Source organism: Terrapene carolina, unplaced genomic scaffold (assembly GCF_002925995.2).
Source record: "Terrapene carolina triunguis isolate 2854851 unplaced genomic scaffold, T_m_triunguis-2.0 Scaffold238, whole genome shotgun sequence".
NCBI classification, from domain to species: domain Eukaryota; kingdom Metazoa; phylum Chordata; order Testudines; family Emydidae; genus Terrapene; species Terrapene triunguis.
This window is the reverse complement of record NW_020664589.1, coordinates 5,924,743-5,948,845: the sequence shown is the minus strand read 5'-3', so window position 1 is coordinate 5,948,845 and position 24,103 is coordinate 5,924,743. Positions and strand designations below refer to the sequence as shown.

At 57.2% G+C, this 24,103-nt stretch overlaps 1 protein-coding gene across 1 annotated transcript in view; it reads right to left on the bottom strand.

Moving 5' to 3' along the window:
• Positions 1 to 622: 622 nt before the first annotated feature.
• The window catches only part of ENG (endoglin), a 62,960-nt gene continuing 39,479 nt past the window's right edge, over positions 623 to 24,103 (bottom strand). The window contains exons 4-15 of the mRNA XM_026657266.2: positions 22,235 to 22,391; positions 21,275 to 21,440; positions 20,168 to 20,306; positions 18,957 to 19,131; positions 17,920 to 18,062; positions 17,479 to 17,619; positions 13,953 to 13,991; positions 11,396 to 11,509; positions 7,327 to 7,581; positions 6,485 to 6,545; positions 2,840 to 2,935; positions 623 to 1,985 (exon numbers count right to left, since the gene is read on the bottom strand). Of these exons, the coding sequence (XP_026513051.1) occupies positions 1,867 to 1,985; positions 2,840 to 2,935; positions 6,485 to 6,545; positions 7,327 to 7,581; positions 11,396 to 11,509; positions 13,953 to 13,991; positions 17,479 to 17,619; positions 17,920 to 18,062; positions 18,957 to 19,131; positions 20,168 to 20,306; positions 21,275 to 21,440; positions 22,235 to 22,391 (1,605 nt within the window). The 3' untranslated portion in view covers positions 623 to 1,866. The remainder of the gene's footprint in view (positions 1,986 to 2,839; positions 2,936 to 6,484; positions 6,546 to 7,326; positions 7,582 to 11,395; positions 11,510 to 13,952; positions 13,992 to 17,478; positions 17,620 to 17,919; positions 18,063 to 18,956; positions 19,132 to 20,167; positions 20,307 to 21,274; positions 21,441 to 22,234; positions 22,392 to 24,103) is intronic.

Genomic DNA, 24,103 nt, shown 5'->3' with positions numbered 1-24,103 from the left:
GGGGGGGGGGGGGGGGCACATGTGACTTTAATTACACTCGGTACCCCAGGGGCTGGGCATTCAGCGTGGGGGGGGGGGTCTGAAATAGGCCAGCGAGCCGCCAGACTGGGTGTCTCCCGGTGGGTTACGGTTAGTAAAGGGTGGAGTCAGTGACACTTTAGTCAGGGTCAAGCCCTGGGGGTGGGTGTCAAAGTGTGTGTGTGGGGGGGTGGCTCTGCAGGACCAGAGCCCACCTCTTGCCCCAGTGCTTCCGGTGCAGATCCCTGGCACCCGCCATCAGGCCAGGTCCCCCGCTTCGCCACACAGGCCCCCATGCGCCCGCGGCTCTGCCTCACCCCCTTGCCCTAGGGCTGTGTCTGGCACACACATAAATACCCGCTCGGCCAGGCTGAAGGCAGCTCGGCTCCCCCACCTCCCAGCCTGCATGATTGTGTTTGGTACGAAAAGAAAAGGTACAGAGTTGACCGCCTTACATTAGTAACTGACACGACCCCTCAGCACTGCCGCTGTGTAACTGCCGGGCTCGAGGGGTCTATACAGAAAGGAACGCTGGGTAGGCCACAGCCCAACGGGGCCACGACTGCCTGGCCCTGAGCTCTGCGCCACAGCCCAGCCAGGTGAGGGGGGGACTCCCTGCCCGCCACAGTCAGGGGGGAGCCGACTCCCAGCTTCCTATTCGCTGTCCAGGTGCCCACACCTTTCCAGCAGCCCAATGGCATGGCTTTGCTCCAGCGGGAGGGGCACCATTCCCCACTGCCTGCCCAGATCTGTAGGAGTGGGTCCCTAACAAGGAACCGGAGTCCAGCAGGAAAACCCCGTCTGGCCCCTCCCACTAGCCTTGCCTGGCTGGAGTGTGTTCACACGGCTGCTGGCTGAGCACCCAGGGGCCACTAGGGGACTGGCTGATTTCAGCTGCCTCCCCTGCGACTATGCGGGCCTGGGAGACCGGCAGCGCCTTGACAGTGTTTGGTAGCCGGGGGGGGGAGGGGCGGTGTGTGCGTGTTGGATTGGGTGTACGCAGCTGGCTCCGGAGCTCACTGGCTGCGGCTGAGCCCCGGGGAAAGGGCTGGGCTCGTGCTGATTTACACTCTGCTGTGAGCGACCGCGCTAAGGCAGCGCGTTTGAGTGGACACGTCATTCATGGACTGTATCCCACGGATCTCGCAGACGGTGATTCTTCAGCTGGGGCCAGGATGGCTGGAGGGACTGGCAGTGAGCAGGGGCCTTTCACCTCTAGTCTGAGACTTGGGCAGCAGCAGCACAAGCCGAGCCCACTCCTTGACTAGGGGGACCCCGGCGAGGGGAGTTCAGGCCTTACGCCCTAGTCCGGCTTTGGCCCCCCTCTCCTGGGGCAGCCTGCAAAGAGGGCAGGACAGGGGGATCCAGGGGGGCCATCTTGCATTAGGAAATGGACAGATGCCCCCAGCCCCTCTCAGGTGGCCACTGAACAGCTGCAGGGGAGAGTTACAGGGATTTGGGACAGAGAACGACTGGCCTAGAAGTGAAAGGCTCCCTGGGACACCCGCTCTCCCTACGTGCTGTCTGCTGGGCCTCATGCTCACACTCCCAGCCTGTGGCCTGGCCTGGTCTCCCAGCCAGTGGCCTGCTCTCGGCGTGCTGCTGGTACCTTCCTTTGGTTGGTTGGGTCCGTGGCGAGCTGGTGGGCGTGTTGCTCCCGGAGTGCATGAAAAGTGCAGGCGTGGCTGCTCCTCTCAGCTGTGCCTGTCCAGTGGAGCAGCCTACGAGGGACGGGCCCCGCTGTCTTTCCCCCCACTGCTGCCTGCGGCTCCGCTGAGGTCCATGGGCGGGAGCTTCCAGGCAGCCCCTCTCTCCCCGAGGGGTGGGGGTTTCCGGGTGGCCTGCTACCTAGGCCATGCTGCTGGTGGAGCAGGGGGTGCTCTGGGTGCTGCCGATGCTGTGATTGGGGCTGCTGCTCTCGGAGGCTGGGGCGTTGGTGGCGACAGGCTGCAGCTTGGCCATGGGGCCTGCGGTATGTTACATGTCAGAAAAAATGGAAAACATTAGGCAGGCGCCAGGGGTTATTTCCCCCGCAAGGCCAGAGGGGCTGCTCCCAGCCAATCAGGTGCTGAGGAGGGAACCGAGAGCATGTGGTGGCTCATCCTGCCCCAGCCCAATCACGGCCCTTTCGGTGCTGAGACAAGCCAATTGTCCCTGTGTTTACACTGGCACTGGAAGGAAAAGGCCTGAGTGGCCAGAGATAAACCAATCAGCTGGTCCCCGCTGGGACGGGCCGGCCTATTCAGGAGGGAGAGAAGGCGACAGGCTGCAGGATTGTGTTGTGGTTGCTCTATTGATACTGGCGCATTCTGCAGATAAGCTTCCAGGCAAGGCAAACCGGGAACAACTGCTCTGGCCCTTGGGAACAGGAGCAAGGCTCCAGCCGTGAGATCCTCGGACAGAGCCGGGGCCTCACCGCAGCAACAATCAGCCTCGCTCCCCGCTGGAGGCCTCGGGAAAAGGGCCGGGTGGACCGTACCAATCTGACAGCATCTTCCCTGGCTTGCGGTGGGATGGGGCTACAGGGCAGATGCACCGGCTGGGGATCTGGCCCGAAGTGTCTCTCGCTGGGCACCAGAGCTATCGCCCGAAGGCTGCGTCACATCCTGGAGCAGGTATGAACCTGGAGCAGACCAGCAGCTGAACAGCACCTGCCAGCCGAGGATCCCCCGCCGCAGCACTCCAAGGAGAGACCGCGGCTCCTGCTGAGTAGACCGAGCTCACCCCAAAGCCATGGCACTGGGAACCGTGCGGGGGGGGGACAGAAGGCGGGAGACTAGGGTGACTGGGGCAGAGACGAGGCGAAGCAGCAGATACTCACGGGTATGGGAGTAAATGCACCAGAGCGCCGCGGTGAGGAGCGTGCCGATTAAGAACGCTGCGAAGGTGATCCCCACAACTGCTTCTATCCCTAGGCCTGGAGCCACACAGGAGAGAGGAGCATTGAGAGCAATCAGCACATTTCCCCAGACGGGCCCCCCCCTGCTCCCCCCTAGTGCCCCCCCCCCCCCGGCTCCTGCCAGGTTAACACACTATGGAGCCTTCTCTCTGCCCATAGTCAGGACTTCTCTACTGAATCCTGCCCCAGAGCCTCCCTTTTCCACGCAGGCAACTGGCCAGCTCAGGAAATAGCCCAGGTGAACCCGCGGTGGGAACTGAACTACGGGGCGATAAGCAGGGCAGGGGTTTAGCCCTGCGGGGCGGATCTGGCTGAAAGGCCTGTGGAAGGAGGTGACTGCTAGGTTTGAAGGGCTCCGCTCCCCTAGCAGAGCAGGATCGGCAGCTCACAGGCTGTGCCAGTCCCACCAGGCAAGGAGGAGTGAGGGCAGGACCAAAGCTTGCCAGTGACTTGAAATTAACCACTTAAAGGGAGACAGAGAGAGAGCAAAGCAAATGGCTTTTAAGTGGCTTTGCCCCCAACCCCTCTGCATCAGTCTGACTCTGCCCCTCTGCCGCACGGGGGGACGGGAGGTTTAGAAATGGTCAGAAGCAGGTTTCGCTGCAAGCAGCAGGCTCACAGCCTCTCTCCTGCCACGCTGACCATGCGCTTTGGGCCACGCGGTCCTGCAAGCTGCTGCACGCTTTGGACAAGGCGTCCCATCCGCGATCACACCTTTCCTCGCCTTAGGCCATGTCTGTACGAACAGCCCTGCAGCAGTGCAGCCGTACTGATCCAGCTGTGCCACTGCAGCACGTCTGGTGGAGCAGCTCTGTGCTGACGGGCAACAGAAAATGCACACATTGAAATGCAGCCACCTCTAGGCGTGGGCGTGGCAGCTGCTTGGCAGTTCACAGGAACACGACACTGATGGTGGATTTTCTGCAGGCGGGTTAACGAGGAATGCCTGGCAGTTGAAACCACACGGAGGATTCCAGATGAGGCTGAATGTAATTACACTAAACACGAGTGGGGAGGTGGGGGAGGGGGGCGCACCCCTTGGGATCTTTCATGGGCACAGGTATTCAGGGCCACAGCTCCAAAGAGAGCAATGCCAGCAACACAACCCCCCACGGCCGCCACCCGGGGCACTGGCTCAATACGGACTCAGAGAAGAATCACACCACCGCTGCCTGCAGCACCTAGCCAAGGAACGATCAAGCCCTTGCTCTGATTTATTTATACGGTGCTTGCTACGGTCTCTCAGTGCCTTGCAAGCCCCACCTTGCTCAGGTGGCTGGAGGCAGCCTGAATGGCAGAGGTAGAAACTGGGCTGGTTTGCTAATGGTTCCTGGCCTCCTCTCAGTCATTGATCTCTCACTCTCACTCTCACTCTCACACACACACACACTTCTGCTGAGCCCAGCAGCTCCTCCCTGTGGCTGTCTCCGGGCCGCGGCTCATTAAACCACCCGGGGATGTGAGACGTGTGTGTTTGAGAGTGTGATGTGCGGAGCGAATTCCAGTCGGGGCTCGCTCGTGTCAAAAGCCTTTCCTTGCTTTGTTGTGCTGCCGTCCTGGGGGAGCTGAGCAAACAGAGGCAGGAAGAGGGGACCAAGGTGGGAGGAAAGCAAGAAATCATCCATTCTTGGATGGCGCTGAAGATTCATTCCTGCCTGGAAAGGATTCAGCTGGGCAGGAAGATGGGCCACGCTCCCTCGCATGGAGCGACTGCAAAAATAACTGCTATTGGAGACATCAGCAGGATGCCTCCCTCGCGGCTGCTTGGAAGGTTCAGCCAGGGGAGACTGGCACGCAAGGAAACTGCTTCTCAGGGGCTGAAGTCACCTGTCCATTATCATCCCCAAGTCTGGGTCTTTCGGAAGCACCTGCCCCATGCCAGGGGCTGTTCACACGCAGGCACAGCTCCTGCCCTAGCGAGCTCACCAGCACTCTGCCCTCACACAAAGCTCTGTGCAGCATCGCCAACCCCAAAGCTTCAGAAATCATGCGCCAGGCCCCCCCAAACACATTCCAGGGTCTTGGCTTTGCCTGCTGGGTTTTGAGATGTTAGGGGTCACGCTGTCTAGCTTATCTCTGCAGCCACCAGAGCCAGAAACGTCCTGGTTTGTAATGAAAGCTGAGCCTGTCACCTCCATCCTATGACTCCAGGAGCTGGAGCTTGAAGACAAACTCTAACCGTCACCCGACCGCATTAAAATGGCAAGGCTTGGCCACACTATATTTGTCTGTCAGAGATCAACTCCTCCAAAGAGCTTTTCTCACACAGAGATTCTGATTTCCAGGATTTTGCGGGGAGGATAAAAATGAAGTGGTTGATACTAAATGCAAACACCAAACTGGACTAATAATGCTTCTACATCCATGCAGCATCCTTCGTTCAGAATGACCCGAAGTCACTTTACAAATGCTAGCTACAGGAATCACTACACACATCAGTGAAATGCAGCTACCTCTGGGGTGAGACACGGCTGCTGTTTAACAGCAACATAGGAAGGCTACACAAGAGTTTGGGACAGGAAGTAAAGGATACTGCATCCAATTGCCACCAGGCTCTTTTGACTGAGTCCTCTCCAAGTTGGGCTGTTTCCTATCACACCAAGACAAGTTTACATGGGCTCTGGCTCACATCAGAACTTCGCTTCCCTTCCCCCCCCCCCCCCCCCGCAGCCTGTTATCCTGCGCAGACAACTGGTGCACAGTCACTGTACACAACTTCCTGTAGGTCAGCGCCTGGCCCGGCCGCAACCCCTAACCCCTCTCTAGGGAGCCCGGCTGACACATCGCACGGCTCTGTCACAACAGCCACAGCAGGGAATGCAGACCAAGGAGAAATGACGAGAAGAAAAGCAGAAGGAAGCTGCCAGGAATTTGATAAGAGCGCCAGCGGGACGGCTCCATGGAAAAGCCTGTGTTAAGTCTTGGGCTCAGTGCCAGACTGACCCCTCGCTCCCTAGCCCCAACCAGGATGAAGGCATCTCACTTGCTGCAGCCTGGACAAGCCACGCACCCTGCGATGGCCAGTTCTCAGGATGGATCCCACCAGCCTCTGGCCCGTGGAGTTCCACACACGGAGGCCTCGTCCGTATCTCACATGCTAGCAAGGCAGCACTGCCACGTCTCACCGTCATTCAAGCGCCTCCCCTTTCGGTGAGGAACATACTGCGCCCTGGGTCCTGCTGTCCCCTCCTGGGCATTGCTTCCCAACTACCAAGCGTCCCATCTGCGATCACTCCTTTCCCCATTTCTATGGGTGCAACCACATTTCTCTTTGAGCCAGTATTTCTCTCCTGTCTATTCACCCCAGTCCCCATTAACCCAGCTCTCATTCTCCAGCCGAGGGAAGGCGCTAATCCTGCCAGAAGATCCTTCATCGAACTGAAACTCGGCAAGGACCATGGGACACTCTCTGCTCCCACCCACTCCCACGTGTGCCTGCACCTCGCACCAGGGACAATCGAACGGACGTGCAGGCTGGGCTCTGTGCCGATCCACCCTCACTGGGTGGCTCGGCTCCAGCTCTCAGCTCTGGCCCAACGTGACATGACAAGGAGATCGTGAACTCACTGGAAGGTGGAGGTCTGGTGTCCTGCAGCGTCACCTCTAATGTTGCCACGCTGGTGCTGCCCTGTGATTTTGAGAAGAAAACCAAGAGGGTTAAGATGAGCTGCGCACATCTCTGCCCCGCCCAGCGAGAGAGCCCCGAGTACCCCCCGGATCCCCCAGCAGCCGGTCCCAAGGCTATAGCAGGAGGGGTGAGCACATGGCGTCACCCTGGGAAGAGACCCCTGGCCTTGTGGCTAAGGTGCAGGCCAGGGAGGCAGGAGACCTGGATTCTATCCCTGGCTCTGTCACAGGACCAGTGCCCAGGTGACCGGGAGGAGGGGTTCATTCCCCTCCTTGTGGCTCAGTTTCTCCCTCTGTAAATGGGGATACCGAGCCCCAGGACTGGTGCGAAGCCTGATTCGTTCCTGTTTCTAACGTACATTGGGGCGCTTGGCCAGTAGGGGCACTACGCGCCCCTGGCCGCAGCTCCGCTGCTCTTGGGAACAAAGAGGCGCCGTCACCCCTGGCTTGTGCCCCGTGCGAAGGCTACGGCAGTGGCCCAGAGGCAGGGACACGGGGGCTAGTCTGCGCCCTGTGATCCAGTGCAAACCCCTCTCGGCTCGGCAGGGCGGTGCAGCGAGAGCTAGGCCCCGTTAACCTCCACCCAGCCTTGTGTGTGTGTCGTCTGGTGTCGGGAATGGGAGAGAGCTGCACGCCAGCAGCCAGCCAGTGGGACACGGGAACGGAATCCCTGGACCCTCGGCTAAGGCAGTGGGAACAGCCCCCTCGCTCGACAGATGGGCAAAGGGTCCTGGGCCAGGCCTCCTGGGGGTGCCCGTGAAGGAGACGGCCCCCACACTCACGTTGAAATGCCAGGCCACTCTGCACGACAGGGTGGCGCAAGGAGGAAAGGGCCCTCCCCCAGCCAGGCTGTAGACGAAGCTGAACCGATGGAGCTCCCGGCCCAGCGTGGCTTCTGTCGGCTTGAGGACGGTCACTACTTGGCCGAGTGGCGCGACAGGCGGGATCAGGAGCTGCTGAGGCTCCTCGGCAGCAGTCTGCAGAGAACACTCCTTCACGTCCAGGAAGGTCCGGGCACTCCCGGCCCGAAACGAGACCTGCAGAGGGGCAGCAGGAGGACAGAAGTTCGGTTAGCAGGTCTCGGGGGTTGTACCTCAGCTCCGGATCTGGGCTGGCAGGGAAGGAAGCCAAAGGATCCCCCCATGTACCAGCTGAGGACTGGAGGGGGTCAAGCCAGCCCCGATCCCCAGTCTCCAGTTGATGATGTGGCTTCCTCATGGGTGAGTACAACCACCCGCAGGCCTGGGTGGGTGCTTCTCTGAGGCATGGGCCCTGGACGCAATGAAGCTCTGTCCACACTGGGATCAGAACGGGGCTACTCCAACCACGTTTACACACCACTGGTGTGGCAGAGTGCTAGCAGGGTTTCTGTCACCAGCACACACAGCAATCCTCTGCCCCGCCCCGCCCCACCCACCAGACCCACTGTAACACAACTGTCTAGCCCATCCAGCGGTACCTGAGCCATACTATAGCCCGAGGCGGGTTGCTTCTCACCCACTCTTTACAGGATGAGCCTCTCTCTAATTTCTCTTTGCTTTTCATTTGGCCTTGTGAATTTGGGGTTATCGCTCCCGACTCTCCCCTGCAGAGTCACTTCCCGCTGGGCGATGGCGCGGCAAAGCCCGCCCTGGAGTAACAGGCCTGCGCAGCCAGGTGGAAGGGACCGTCGCCCAGAAGGAAGGGATTGGAAGGATGGCAGAAGCAGAATAAACCTTCATTGCCCACTAGCTCGGTCAAAGGCGTGGGCGTTAGGGGATCTGCCAAACAATGCTGGGTGCAGTCAGTGCGTGTACCAGGAAAAGCAGAGAGAGCGGGAGGTGGGCCGGATGCTGGAGACCTTGGCCACCACCATGCCATGGACACCAGCCCTTGGGTACCCACCTCCCAAGGAATCTACAGAGGGTACCTGCTCCCTACGGCACCAGGGGTTCCTCTAGCTCAGCCCAGGTGCTCACGGGGAAGGCTGTGGTCTGGCTGCAGGACAGTGAGAGAGGGGAAGATGCTGCTAAGTCAGGGGACCGCCACACTCGGTGACCACAGGACAGCTGAGCCCCACAGTGGTGAGAGACTTTGCTTTCGGGATACAAGCATCACCCCTGGGGATTAAGGCTTTGTTGACTGCACAACATGTTTTTTGCCTGCCGAGTTAGTCCACTGCCTTACACTTGGGTTTCTAACATGGCTTCAGACCATAGTAATTCCCTGTCCACTCTGGTCTGGGCCAATGTACCAGAACCCACATTGCAACTGCAGTGTTTAATGTGCAGCTGTAGCTGGCCTGGCTCTGATCCCTCTGTGCAGACAGCGCCGGGCTGTATGGGCCGGATCCAACGACTGCCGTGGTTCTCTGGGCTTTGGGACAGGCTGATGACAGCCACATGGCCGGCAGAGTTTGCACAGAGTGGGTTTGCGGACAACCCTTCATCTGACTGATAAACGGTCAGGAAATCTACAGTCCTAATTCCTGAGCCAGAAGAGTTTAAGCAGGAAGTTATGACCACATGAAGAGGCTGGAGCCACCTTGCTTGGGAAAAGTGATTAGCCCTGATAGACACTGACCCCTAAACCTGATTTGTGGACGGAGGGGAAGAGAGAGGGGCCAGCCCGAACCATCTGGAATCAAAGAACCAATTCCCTGCCAATTGTCTGACACGCACTGTGTATCCTGGCGCAAAGAGAACAGCGAAGAGGAAAGCGAGTTATTTACCTTCCCCAGCCAGAAGGCCCTGATGAGCTATCAGCACCCGTCACCAAGGATCAAATGCTTACAGACGGGATGTGGAAATCAGAGAGACACCAGGCCGAATGGCTCTGTTTCCGGCCGGCAGAGCCTTCTGACACGATCCAGGTTGCTAAGTGATATGTTATCATCTTTACTCTAACAAAACATTCTACTAAGACCTAGGCCTGAGTCAGCCGAGACCTGATTATCATAGACGTGTAGTGCAGGACTGGAAGGGACCTCGATAGGTCAGAGAATCATAGAATCATAGAATCTCAGGGTTGGAAGGGACCTCAGGAGGTCATCTAGTCCAACCCCCTGCTCCAAGCAGGACCAATCCCCAACTAAATCATCCCAGCCAGGGCTTTGTTAAGCCTGACCTTAAAAACCTCTAAGGAAGGAGGTCATCGCTTCCTCTGCACTCAAGGCGGGAATGTGCTAAACCCTTTACAACTCTGTACCCCCCTAACTGGGGCAAGGTACTGTACCTTGTGTATACCTACAGGCATAGTATGACTGGGGTCATTCTGTGGCACAGTCTGTCTCCATCTAACACAGCGACACTCTCTCCCTGGGGGAATGTCTCCACCGTAAGCCCAGGTGCGTTGCGGTTTGTGCAGCCAGACCCCCGCAACACAGCTGAAAACAGCAGCGTAGATGCAGCAGGGCGGGCTTCAGCACGGGTGTGCAAGCGCTCCAGGGTACGTACGCAGGCTGCTCGCCTGCGCCAACGCTTGTGCTGCCACGTCTACACGGCTACTTTGAGCTGGGCTGGCCCGGCTCTGCCTGCACGGCACTCCCACCTCGCACTGCAGGGCGGGTGACTGGAGCGGGTTGTCCCAAATGCTCTTGTGGCTGTAGGAAGCCAGAGGCTGATACAGGCGGAGGGGCTGGTTGTAGGAGCAGCCTCGGTCAGACTGTACCCTGTACACAGGGAGTGAGGCTGGGTGGGGTGCGGAGAGGGAGTTTGGGACAGGTCAGATGGGCCCAGGAACAGGTCCATGTTCACATGCCGTCCTTGGCAATTAGCTCTCTCCCCGAATTCACTTCCAAGGAGCTGCTCTCCCCTTCCCGTACGCACTACTTGTGTGAGTAGCATAAGGGAGGGGAGTGCCGCTGGCTCCATGCAAACTCCTTCCCACGCCAGCTCTACCAACTACCCTTCATCCTGAGCTGCAGCCTGATCCCCGTCCCCTCCCCGGGGCTATTCCTGTCCTAGCCCTGTCCCAGGGCGCTGGCTCAGCTACCCGCGGCCTGGCCCATTTGCACGGTCTCTTCAACACAGGCCGTTGCTTTTGCCCATCGGCACCTTTGATCTTTCGATGCCAAGCCCTGCGGAACATAGTGTGGGCGTGTCAGGATGAGCCGCCCCCCCCCACCCCGAGCTTTCTCTGCCCTGCCCACCTCACTCTTCCAGCCCTGCCCCGCACACTTCCTGCTCCTGCCAATTATATCGCTGCCCCTGATTGAGCTAATTACCTCAGCAGACCAACCATTGCCCCCACAGGGCAACCGTCCCCACCAGACCCGCTTCATTGGTTCCAGTCACGCCTGTAATCGTCTCCGTGAAGCATTTAGCTGAGTGACCGGAGGGGCTACACCTGTCACAGCTCCCCACATCCACCAGAACCCCTCAGGACCGAGCTGCAGCCCCATTATTCCAGGTCTCGGCTCCCACAATTCTGCCAACACCCCTCAAGCCTGGTTCACGCTGCCTCCAACGCATGTCAGCGTGGGCATCTCCACCGCTGGGCCAATGCCTCTAACGCTTGCTTTGAAGCCCAGACAGTGAGTGCTGGCCTGGGCCTCTCTCAGCCAAAGCCTGCCAAGCCGGGGGGATCATTCGAGGAGGGCCACAAATGAATTGTAGCCACAGAGCCCCTCCGGGATTTCATCCCAGCTTTCCAGGGGTAAAGAGGCACCTGCACTAACTCCCCATTCCCAAGGAATCCCTCACTCTACGGACACAGCAGGGAACAAACACACCAAGGTACAGGGACAGGCTAGGCAAAGCCACTCTTCCAAGTGGCCTGGAGCCTTCTAGCTGCTCGTCTGGCTTCATGAACTCAGCCCAGCCGAGCCTGGCGCCAGCCGGGCCCAGCAAAGGCGGGAGAGATGCCCAGTACCTGGACATAAGCAGCTTTGTTGACTTCCAGCACGGTGGTAGAAGGCCACTTGAAGTCCTGGGTCCGGTAAAGCTGCAAACGGAGCTCCGGTGGCAGGCTGCACTCGAACGGCACCTACGCGAGAAGGAGACAGGGCTGAGCTCCAGGCTGCTGTCGCTCTGACAGGGTTTCCACGGGGCACTGGGAGCTCACAGGTGCTGGTGCAGCCTGGTTCATTGGGATTCGCTCTGATGGACCATGAGCACCACTGCAGAAATCTAAGCTCCCGGAGCCAGCCCTTAGGCCTTGCACTGATGGGCGCCTTAGGAATACCTCAGAAAAGGGCAGATTATTTCAGTGACAACCCCGCCCCCCCCCCGCCCCCCTTTCCCTTTTCCGCGTCCCACCGGCCCACAGCGCCACCGCCTTAACCCCCCCCCCCCCCCAAACAGTCATGCCAGAAACTCGGACATCTGGCTCCTAGTCTCACCTTTGACCTCTCTCTGGCTACTCAAGAGTGAGTGTCTGTGTAGTGCAGTTTGTTGAGAGCTTATTGTGTATTTGGTTCATTATAATCAGGAGGAAACCTGCTCCACGGGTAGAGCTGTGGAAGCAGCGAAGTGAGGGTGGAATTGCCATCGCCCCAGGGGTGGTCTGGCCCCGACGGCGTATTCCTCCCTGCTTTGTCCTGGCCAGTGACTCGAGGAGTGGGGCTCCCGGAACCTGCCTAAGACAGTTCCCGCCTCTCCTCGCTTCACTTGCTCCAGGTCCCGCAGTCTGAGGAACCCTTGGGCAGCCAATCAGGCAATCAGCGGGTGGCAGCCAGCTACAAGTTTCCAGCTTGCCGGCTCCTGAGCCAGTAGTGACGATTTGGGGGTCCTGTCTGCTTTCATGCGTGGCCGAAGGCCTGTATATGGGTGGATCCCCAGGAGTCAGCGGGGTGGTGTCACTACAAGAAGAATGTGGAAAAATTGGAAAGAGTCCAGCGAAGGGCAACAAAAATGATCCGGGGGCTGGAGCACATGACTTATGAGGAGAGGCTGAGGGAACTGGGATTGTTTAGTCTGCAGAAGAGAAGAATGAGGGGGGATTTGATAGCTGCTTTCAACTACCTGAAGGGGGGTTCCAAAGAGGATGGAGCTCGGCTGTTCTCAGTGGTGGCAGATGACAGAACAAGGAGTAATGGTCTCAAGTTGCAGTGGGGGAGGTTTAGGTTGGATATTAGGAAAAACTATTTCACTAGGAGGGTGGCGAAGCACTGGAATGGGTTACCTAGGGAGGTGGTGGAATCTCCTTCCTTGGAGGTTTTTAAGGTCAGGCTTGACAAAGCCCTGGCTGGGATGATTTAGTTGGGGATTGGTCCTGCTTTGAGCAGGGGGATGGACTAGATGACCTCCTGACATCCCTTCCAACCCTGATATTCTATGATTCTGTGATTCTATGTCTCTGCCAGGCCAGAGACAACGGCGAGTGATCAACATTCATCCATCGCCTAGCAAAGGCGAACACCTTGGGACAATGGGTTTGGTCTAGCTGGCTCCTCTTGTCTGAAGGGAGGGGGTTTGAGAGGAATGGACGTTACCGGGAAGAGAACGAAAGAAGCAGGAGCCTCTAAAGGGACTCACCCCGGGGGAATGGGGAGCGACTAGGAGAGACATTTTGCACCAGATTAAGATGAGGGGCGGGAGGCTGCGGCAGGGGCGGGGTAGCGGCCCCGGCCTGCCAGAACACAGGTGAGCCCCCAAGGCCCACAGGAGCAGGCTGAGCTAGGAAGGGACATGGCGTTTAGGGTGTTTTATTGTTTTGGATGCGCCTGTGATTTGCATAATTCAATACAGACAGCATGCCAATGTTAGGCTGGCAATGTGTGTGCTTGTTGGCTGTGTCACAACTGCATGCCCCTGAGAGAGAGAAACTGTAAACCCAAAGCTTCACGGTGAAGTTCTGGCAGAGGGGTGTGTTTAATTATCGGGGTCAGGGCCGTGCCCAGAGCACTTAGGCAGCTGGACAATGGGTTCCAGCCCTCAGAGTGGGCTGCCAGACAGAGGGTCTGCGGTCTGAGCGCGCCTAGGGACCCCAAGTTTGGGGCAGTGGCTGGACTCCACTCAGGTCCCAGGTGCTTGAAACACGGTGATCCAGAACAGCAGCGGCTCAGATTCCCCTCGCAGCAGTGGCTGGAAGGGGGCACTCGCTGGGATCTGTGACACCAGTCAGTCCCCAGGATGGTAGAAATCCTGTACTTATCTCTACAGCCCCTGGAACGGAGGGGTGCTCGCTGCTGCACCACTAGAGCTCGGCCGTCTGTCACGAGCAAATGGCAAACGCTTTCACTTCCCCTCCCACGGGTTTTGTTGTCAATCCCCTATCAGGGCAGGAGGAAGGAAGACTGTTCCCTAGTCACCCGGATTTCTCTGGGGCAGTGGGGAGGAGAAAAGCGTGAATGAAAGAGAGAAAGAGATGAAGGAAAGAATCCTCCCAAATCACAGCCTGGGCCTCCTGCTGTCCGGAGGGAACGCCCCAGACCCGTTTCTCCTCTCGGAAACAGCTTGGAGATTAAAAAACAAGCAACTCCTCTTACCTCAACTTTCTCCAGCGATGAAGCCAGTGTCAGGATCAGCTGGGAACACAAAGAGAACAGAAAGAACGTGAGACACTGGTGAATGGCTCACCAAACTGATGCCTCAGATAGTGCTCTGGCTCCTGGTTCCCGGAGAGCCGCGCGTGGGAGGTGGGAGCCAATCATTTGGGGTAGAAAAGGATTAAAAGTCCAGAAGACAGTGTGGTTTCTAGCCACTGGGTTCACTATGCAGCTTTGCATGCTGGGACTTGCAGTCTCCGCACGCCACCTCTGTATTAAAGACAAAAATGGCAGCTGCGGTCTCCTTGTCTGCAAGCTCGGGTGTTGCTATTGCAAGGTACTGAGCAGCCTCAACCTCCAACAAAGCTAATGGGGGGTTGAGGATTCTTAGCACCTCACCGAATCAGGCCCTAGCGACGGGCACTCGGTTGTGCTAGGGTTGGGCACCTCTGCCTGCTGGAGCCATGGGCAGCTGGAGACACACCGATGAAGATCGGTCCTTTACTGGCATTGCCTAGGAGTGATGTGAAACACATGGACAGTTCTGGAAGCTACTGAGTCCATTTTAGTTGCTTAATGCAGGGGCTCTCAACCTGTTTGTCCTGAGCCCCCCCCCAACATATAATAAAAACACCACGGCCCACCTGTGCCACAACAAGTACTTTTCTGCATACAAAAGCCAGGGCCAGTGTTAGGGGATAGCAAGCAGGGCAGTTGCCTGGGGCCCCACGCCACAGGGGCCTGCACAAAGCTACACTGCTCAGGCTTCGGCTTCAGCCCCATGCGGCAGGGCTTCGGCTTTCTGCCCTGGGCCCCAGCGAGCCTAATTCTGGCCCTGCTTGGCGGACCCCCCCGAAACCTGCTTGCGACCCCCCTAGGGGGCCCCGGACCCCTGGTTGAGAACCACTGGCTTAACCGATGTAATGGACATTTCATTACCAGAAATTGCTATTGATACTAATCATAGAATCATAGGACTGGAAGGGACCTCGAGAGGTCATCTAGTCCAGTTCCCTGCACTCATGGCAGGACTAAGTATTTTCTAGACCATCGCTGACAGGTGTGTGTCTAACCTGCTCTTAAAAATTCCCAATGATGGAGATTCTACAACCTCCCTAGGCAATTTATTCCAGTGCTTAACCACCCTGACAGTTAGGAAGTTTTTCCTAATGTCCAACCTAAACCTCCCTTGCTGCAATTTAAGCCCATTGCTTCTTGTCCTATCCTCAGAGATTAAGGAGAACAATTTTTCTCCATCCGCCTTGTAACAACCTTTTAGGTACTTGAAAACTGTTATCATGTCTCCTCTCTGTCTTCTCTTCTCCAGCCTAAACAAACCCATTTTTTTCAATCTTCCCTCATACCTCATGTTTTCTAGACCTTTAATCATTTGTGTTGCTCTTCTCTGGACTCTCTCCAATTTGTCCACATCTTTCCTGAAATGTGGCACCCAGAACTGGACACAATACTCCAGTTGAAGCCTAATCAGCACGGAGTAGAGCAGAAGAATTACTTCTCCTGTCTTGCTCTCCTACTAATACATCCCAGAATTATGTTAGTTTTTTTTGCAACAGCATTACACTGTTGACTCATATTTAGCTTGTGGTCCACTATGACCCCCAGATCCCTTTCTGCAGTACTCCTTCCTAGGCAGTCATTTCCCATTTTGTATGTGTGCAACTGATTGTTCCTTCCTAAATGGAGCACTTTGCATTTGTCCTTATTGAATTTCATCCTATTTACTTCAGACCATTTCTCCAGTTTGTCCAGCTCATTTTCAATTTTAACCCTATCCTCCAAAGCACTTGCAACCCCTCCCTGCTCGGTATCGTCCACAAACTTTATAAGTGTACTCTCTATGCCATTACAGTAACTCCTCGCTTAACGCTGTAGTTATGTTCCTGAAAAATGCGACTTTAAGCGAAACGATGTTAAGCGAATCCAATTTCCCCATAAGAATTAATGTAAATGGGGGGGAGTTAGGTTAGGTTCCAGGGAAATTTTTTTCACCAGACAAAAGACTATCACACACACACACTCACACACACACACTATAAGTTTTAAACAAACAATTTAATACTGTACACAGCAATGATGATTGTGAAGCTTGGTTGAGGTGGTGAAGTCAGAGGGTGGAAGAGGGTGGGATATTTCCCAGGGAATACCTTACTGCTAAATCTAGCACTCGGCTGAGCCCTCAAGGGTTAACCCATTGTTGTTAATGTAGCCTCACACTCTACAAGGCAGCACGAATGGAGGGAGGGGAGACAGCATGGCAGATAGAGACAGAGACACACATGGTGTGTGTGAGAGAGAGAGATGCGCATTGCTCCTTTAAGTATGCTGACCCTACTCTAAGAACATTGCCTTTTTAAGTAGATCAGCAAGTTGAGACAGCAGCTACTGCCAGCAAGCTCCCTCTGTCCTGAGCCCCGTTGTGCTTGTGCCCACCCCTGCTCTATGGAGATGGGCGGGGTAAGCGGGGGGGCAGGAGCAGGGGGGAGGGGGACACCCTGACATTAGCGCCCCCCCCCACACACACAGCAAGCAGGAGGCTCCGGGAGCAGCTCCAAGGCAGAGAGCAGGAGCAGCAAAGGCAGTGGGGGGAGGGACACAGCTGAACTGCCTTGATAGCCTGCTGGGCGGCTGCTGCACAGGGAACTTACGGGAGCGGGGAGCTGATGGGGGGCTGCCGGAAGGCAGTTTGTTTATTTCATGCTACTTGCCCAAATGTCACTTCCGTTAGCAAAGCCAGAGCAGACAGCCAAGGGCTGTTTAGCAGGTACCATTTCCCACCCAGTCCCTCGGTTTGACCAAATCTGATTTCCCCACCATTACTAGGAGCCTAAAGCAGCACCCCTTGGGTTGGGGCTGGGGAAGTGGCAAGGTGCAAACCCATGAACCATCTAACAGCGTGGATGTTGAAATGGAGAAATCTGAATTGGCATGCAGAACACCGGCATGTCGCTCAAGCCTTCTTGACTACATCCTGCTACCTGATTGGCCCTCAGCAGGATTATTAAGATTTAGCCTGATTTTCAAAAGCGCTGAGCGCCCACGGCTGACAGTGACTGATATTAGAGTTACTGGGGAGCAGCTGGGCTGAAAATCAGGCCAACAGTGCATTAGAAAAGGGGGCTGGAATTAAGTGAAATACCTGCTGGAAGGCCAGTGGCTAAGAGCCCGAGTCTGCCCTCACTGAAGACAATGGCCAAACATCCATTCAGTGGGGGCAGAAATGGATTCTAACAGTCCCATGCTGTGAAATACACCAGGACTTTCCTTGATGCCTGAAGGTGACAAAGTCTCAGTGAAATACACCTGAAATCTCTGCCCAATCGAGGACGGCAGATTAATACCTTGGCGAGTCTGTACAGTGGGAATCTCTGCACTGGGGGGAGGGGGGCAATATCTCTGAGCAACAGACCAGGAATCAGTGTGCTGGGGGGGTGGGGCAGACGGTAACACCAAGCCGTTCACAGGGATAAGAACGTAGACGTTAGCACCATGTTGGACTATCACTGACCTTATTCCTGGCTAGAATTTCACTCTCCAGTTTGGTGTGGCAGTCCCCCAAATACCTTCTCAGCACAAAGTGAGTTTGGTTTTGTTCAGCTCTGCAATGGGGGTCTTGCAATGTGATATCCGTGATGTAGTCATTTAACTCCTAAGAGAAAGATACCAATGTATCCATCACCTGTTACAGGCAGAATCCCAGATTCCTCCCGGCATCCCGTTTGTGGAAAACATGTGGTTGGTCCCTCTGTTGCTTCTCTCCCCCCTCCATAGGGGCAGAGTAAGGCAGAACCCTCTGACCCCCAGCGTCCAAATGTCGGAGACAGGAAGAAACCAAGAGCCCAATTCTGTAAGGTGCTGAGCCCCTTCTCCCAGGTCCCAGTTCTGTTCCCACAGTTCTGTCCGGCGCGTGTGATTTCTCAAGCCCGCGCTCTTCAGCTTAGCCACTCACCTGTAACTTCATCTTCAGCATGACTATCTCAATGGAGTCGTCTGTGCACTTCCATGGTGGGGACAGTCTGAAAAATGTTTGAACAATGTTGACGGCATCGGGGCGTTGTGCAGCTGTTGGTGGTGGAGTCTTCACTTCTGGTTCTATAGAAATCAACATCAGGACAGCATTGGGCAGGGCTGGAATGGCTCATTTCCTTCGGCAGCCAAGAGAGAGGCTATTGGTATCTACAAGGATTAACTCTCTGGGATGACGTCTTTGCAAACTCAAGAGTAACAGTCGCAATGCAGGTGATGATAGAACCCAGAGGGGCTGATCTAGTGCTGGGGAAAGGGCCAGCCTGAGCTCTGGAGAGCGAAGTTATCTTGATGCTCAGAACAGGTACGGCGCAGGCAGTAACAGGGCCAGCTTCCCATATGCTGCCCCACCAATAGGCCTTAGCCCTGAGCTGGAGACAGCCATCTCTTGAGGGCGGGGGGCTCAGTCCCCATGGCCCAGCCAATCCCAGACACTTCTGTTGAGGCTGCCAATAAGGGGACCTATTTGTGTGAATTCTGATGTGGACACTTGCTCACTGGGATCTGGACTGAGGCCACCGAGCAGCCACCAGATGACAACACCTCTTAGCGACTCCTGACCTGGGCTGGAGCTGAGCCAGTGACCACAGGGGTAGGAGGCTCGGCAGCCCATTCCCAACCTCCTGAGCCACGTGGCAATTTTGCCCGTGGGGCCTTTAGGGAATGGCTACACTGCGATTTAAACACCTGTGGCTGGCCCATGTCAGCTACTTGGGCTCGCGCTACAGGGCTGTTTAGTGGCGGCATAGACCCCGCAATGGGTCCCAGAGCCTGGGCTCCAGCCTGAGCTCGAATGTCTACGCCGCCATTAAACAGCCCCGTAGCCCAAGCCCCGTGAGCCCGAGTCAGCTGACACAGGCCAGCCACGGGCGTTTAATTGCAGTGTAGACCTACCCTTAGAGCCTGGCTGACAACTGAGTCGAGTGGCTGGGCACTCGGCAGCATCTAGTGTAGACTCACCACATCTGTGCAGCTCAAGGGTCACATGGGTAGCCGACGGGATGTCCGTATATGAAGCTATGTCATCAAATCCTGTATCGTGGGCCAAGCCGATCAGGCCCTGCTCATTGTCAGGGAGAACTCGCTCATCCAATTGCTCGGAGGGGAATCTGCTGATCCGGTGTTTCCCAGACGCCTGTGGAAGGAGGAGAGAGAAGTAGGAGGGAGGGAGATAGAGAAGACAGGAATTGACGTGCTGGAGGGTGGTGGTGGCTGCTAGCAAGCTTGTCTGTGACCCACGAGCAATCACAGACCCGGCGGAAGCTGAGGAGGGTGCTAGTCATTTTTCAGTCAGGTTACTGAGGGCACAACTGGGTGCATCCTCTGCGGCCTTTCTAGCCCTTGCCAGCCTAAGGACAAAGCCTGCAGGAGCCCAGGTGTTCCGCGGGGTGACGTGGCACAGCCCCCGGCGCGTCATGAAGCCCCTTTGGCAAAACTAAAGCTTTGCTTTGGGAGAACAGGGCCCTAGCTCCCTGCACTACCCATGTGAAAGTCACCAGGACAAGCCAGTCTGTTCTGATGCCGGGATCCTGTCAGGACCCAGGCAAGCTGCAGTAGGCTGGGCTGGTCCTTGGAAAGAGATGGCTTGTGAAGCAATCGAGCACTGGGGATTCAATAGGTGGCGCTAATGGTTAAAATAGATCAAAACAGGAGGGGGAGCTCTGACCGCACCAGCCAGAGATGGGGAGCTGTAGGGGAACACTGCTTGCCCAACCCAGGGAGAAGAGGGGAAGCTGTGTTCCCCCCCACCCCTTTTTACTTTAACCTCTATGCTGCTGGCAGGTACCACCTTTCGTCTGAGCGCCGGCCAGAGGTCCTGGCCACTTGTAGACTTTAAACATCTCAGGATGCTTTTCACAGAGTAGGGTTGGTAAGCCCATTGTCCTGGCCAGATTCTCACTCAGTTACATTCTGCTTCCCTAAACACCTCCTGCTGTTTCAGTTGGACACAGAACTCTTCACTCCCCATCCCGGATTGCTCTGCAGCATGGCTGTGTGCTGTAAAACAACTGCTGTGCAACCTCTTACTCCATGGCTCAATGCGGCCCATTGCTCCCTGCGTTCCAGCAGAGGTGGCTGCTTTTCAGGTGGCCCTCCCGCCCATGAACATTTTGAGCTGAAAGGCATCACAGAAATAGGAGCTCTCTATCAGCATTTCTCTCCTGCCTTACCATGATGCTCACGGTGCGTTGCGTATCGATGTTCCAGGTCACGCTGGGTTGGCTTTGGAGGATCAGCAGTATTGCCAGATCCTGCAGCGGCTTTGCTTCAGGGCAGACCACGTTCACCTTCACCTCCACGGGCTGAGAGCTACAGCACAAATCCCAGAATAAACCGATGGGCTCATGAACCAACATGGCCTCCCCCTATGGTTACTCCACCTTCTCGGCCACAGCTGGGCCCCCCAGACGAAGACTCCAAAGGCAGGCCTCTTCTGCTAACAAGCCCTCCACCAACTTCAGGGCCTTTTTTGCCAACAACAAAATATGCCACGTGGTCCTCTCTCTCTGTCCCTCACACACACATGGGCCTAGCCAGAGAGGAATCACTGGAGACAATAGAGTGGGTGGGTTTCAAGACCCTCCACACCTTTCCCAGCCCCAAAGACCTCCCACCCCACTGGCCTCACAGTCTCCCTAGCCAAGCCCCCACTTAACTGGGGGCTGTCCCCCTCCATCAAAGGGGGAGATACCCCACACTGCTCTACACCCTGGCCTGGGCCCTGACAAGGTGCCATCCCCTTCCAGAACACACTCCCCAGCCCCTCACCCCACACGCCAAGGGCGGGACCCTTATCATCACTCTTACCACTGCTGGGCTCTTGCCAACAGGCAAAGAGAACCACAACCCTCCTCCAAATCACCCCTATCTGTCCTCCTCCTTCCACTGACCCCCGACACCCACAGCTCCGTCCCCAGAGCTCACAGACCTGAATCCCTCCTCGAGCCTCACCGCCCACCCTCTGACCAGCACAACTTCTCCCCGGGCCGAGCCTCGAGACATGCTGGGACCCAGCCAGCATGTGTGTGTTGGGGGGAGGGGCTCCCTTCCTAAGCGAAGTCCCACTGCAGACACCGCCTGGCAGCGCAGTGAGCTTAGCTAACCTGCAGTGCGGCTCTCGGCCTCTGCCAGAGGTGCCCCCTTCCCCCCCCTCCCCTTGCTAGGGAAGAACCTGCAGCCAGCCTCAGGTGTATTCTGATGGGGGGAGCCTGGGGCGGAGAAGGCTCCGTCCGACCCCTCCCTTTGCAAGCGGACAGGGTTGGAAGCACACCAATTACCTGGTCTCCGCTGGGCCCTGCTGCATGCGCAAGATGTGAGCCTCCTTCCCCTTCTTCGCACCGGGACTGGTGCAGCCTTTAACCTCTTGGACTAAGAACTCGGTCTGTAGGTACCGCCGGGCATTGAACCCAGGCTGCACGATGCAGTCCTCTGGACTGCTGGCATCTGGGAGAGAGAAGAAAAATCATCCATATTCTCTACTGAGCTGCAGTGACCTCCCTCCCCTACCTCGCAGGGGTCTGGTCTCCAGGCCAGGGTGTGGGACGGAGCGGGGATGTCTGACTTGGGCTCCCATGCCCCTCACTGCTATGCTGCAACCTACTGAGCCCTGGTAGAAATGGACACAGCTCCTGCTGACGCCAGTGGGAGGTGCAACCTCTTACACCACGGCTCAGTGTGGCCCATTGCTCCCTGCGTTCCACGAGAGTCAGCGCGGTTGGTTTTAGACACACACGGCGCTGAGATTCTCAGCGGTACCATTTGGTATCAAGGAGTTTTGTCTCTAGAATCCCCTTCCTCCCTTATCCACTCAGCCTGTGCTTGACTAGCTCCAAAGCAGCTCCTGCAGGCAGCGCTCAGCATGATCCGCTGCTTGCGAGGGAGCGCACGCGGCTGAGATGCCAGCTGGCATGGACAGGCGAGGCCACTGCTGTGAGGCAGTCCACAGCACTAACAAAAACCAAACCTGCCCTGGCCTTACTAAGCCTTCAATGAAAGTCTAAGCCTGAGTCGACAAACGTCTTTTGCCAACGTGGCTTTTCACAGTGAAAACGGCTCGTTTCTTTTAACGGCCTAACTCCCCAGCGACGGCCCGCCAAGGAGGAAGGGAGCCATGTGCTGCCCCCTGCTTTGAGCGTGTGAGAGTGAACCAGCACGACAGCTGGGTACTGGGGAGCCTCCAAGGGGTGACAGCACATCACCGCTGCCAGCTCCCAGCCCCGAGCACTTCCAGGACCCACCTTCGCCCACTCGGAAGTGGATGTGGTGGGGGTTTTTCAGCTCGGTGAAGGAAGTGATGCCCCCGTAGTGTTCTTTCACCCGTTGTACAAGCTGCTCACCACTGGTATCCTCGAAGGCGCTGGACTTTTTGCCCATGACTCCAACGACCATGTTATTCTGAAAAAAAACAAGCCAGCAATAGAATGGACACGCCCGCTGCGTCTGGTGACTGGGCTCCCTGCTGGGGCAACACCAGAGCCCCACATCCCACCAAATATCAGGCTAGCCCCAAACGCCCCACTGGGGACCCGGGAGCATGCCTATCTCTGGAAATCAGGCCCAAGGGTGACCAAGCAACCAGACACCAAGACCCCACAACTTCCCTGGCTGCGTTGGCAAATGGTGGCACACATGTAGGCAAGGCCCTGCCCTGGCTGCCCAGCCAGCCCGGCCCAGCTCTCAGGGGGATGATTAGAGCCCTGCGAGGGGTCTCTCCTCAGACCCCAAAGCCCAGGCAGGTACCACACAGGCAGCCTGGCTGCGCGTGGGTTCTGGCGGCCCCACAGGAAGGCTGAATCAGCTGGCATGGCGTTGGGATTTTCCAGGAACATTCAGCGGAGCCGGCAGCCAGCCTGTCTGAGCCCCTGGGTCACCTTTGCTGGGTGAGCGCATGCCGGGGAAGGGGGCCAGGAAGCGTGAGCCAGAGCTGGGCTGGCCCTTCACTTCCCCCAGGGCAGCGCGTGGGGGGTCAGTGGAGGGGCTGCTGGCAGGAGTGGTGCCATGGTCGAGCTGATAGCTCTTTGCACCCTGCCCCTACCTCCGCCATTGTCAGCCCGGGTTATTATTAGACACAAATAGGAAGGAGGTGTAGTTTGCTAACAAAGCTCCCAGCCCCGGCCAAGCTCACTGGAGCCAAATCCCATCCCTGACCTTCCTCCAAACAGGCAGAGGAAACGGGAGCTTTTTCAAGTTCTGTGCGTCACTCGCTGCTCAGACTGGCCCTCCGCTCAGATCCAGGGCCAGAGGGGAAAGCCAGCAGGGCCAAGTACAGTGCCTGAGCTGCGGGGAGGGGCCCGCCACAGGAGGCAGCGGGAATCGGGCAGAGGGTGCGGGGCCTGAGCCAGAGGGAGAGGGCGCGCTGCGGAAGGCAGGGGGATACAGGCCGGATGGGGGGGGCAGTCTGGGGGAGGGGCGCGCTGTGGGAGGATACAGGCCGGCTAGGGGGGCAGTCTGGGGGAGGGGCGCGCTGCGGGAGGCAGGGGGATACAGGCCGGATGGGGGGGCAGTCTGGGAGTGGCCCAGACTGCCCCAGGTGTCTGGAGTTTTGAAACTATTTGCAGCCAGAGGATCTCCCCGGCTCCCTGTCAGATTCTCTCTGGCACCCAGAGGCTGAGCGCAGCGCTGGATCCTCCATGCAGAAGCACACTACAGACGGGATGGCGAGCTCCTCCCATCCCATCCTTGTCCTCTCCGCTGCACACAGACCCCTCACAAGGGGGGGCTCTTCGCAGGCTTTGCTAACCTGTTGACAGCGCATCTCCTGACTCAGACACAGGGAGACAGAGAGACGTGGTATAGAGCCCGGGAGTACCTACGGGGGGGCGGGGGAGACCCAGGAGGAGAGAGGGCCGGGGACCTCCCAAGTAGCAGGCCAAGCTCTGGTTTAGGCTAGTGGGAGGATGAACCCAGCTGTTCCCTTCATCCTCAGCAATTCCTCACGCAGCCCTTTGAAGTTCCACACACCCCATGGCTTCTGTGCAGCTGTGTCGCCCTGTGGCTGTGCTGGCCTGGCTCCCAGTAGGAGGCAGGGGCCCAAAGGCCCCGCAGAGGGCAATGCTAACAGGAAGGCAGCCGCAGAAAGGGTATGAACGCAGCTGGATGGGAGGCCC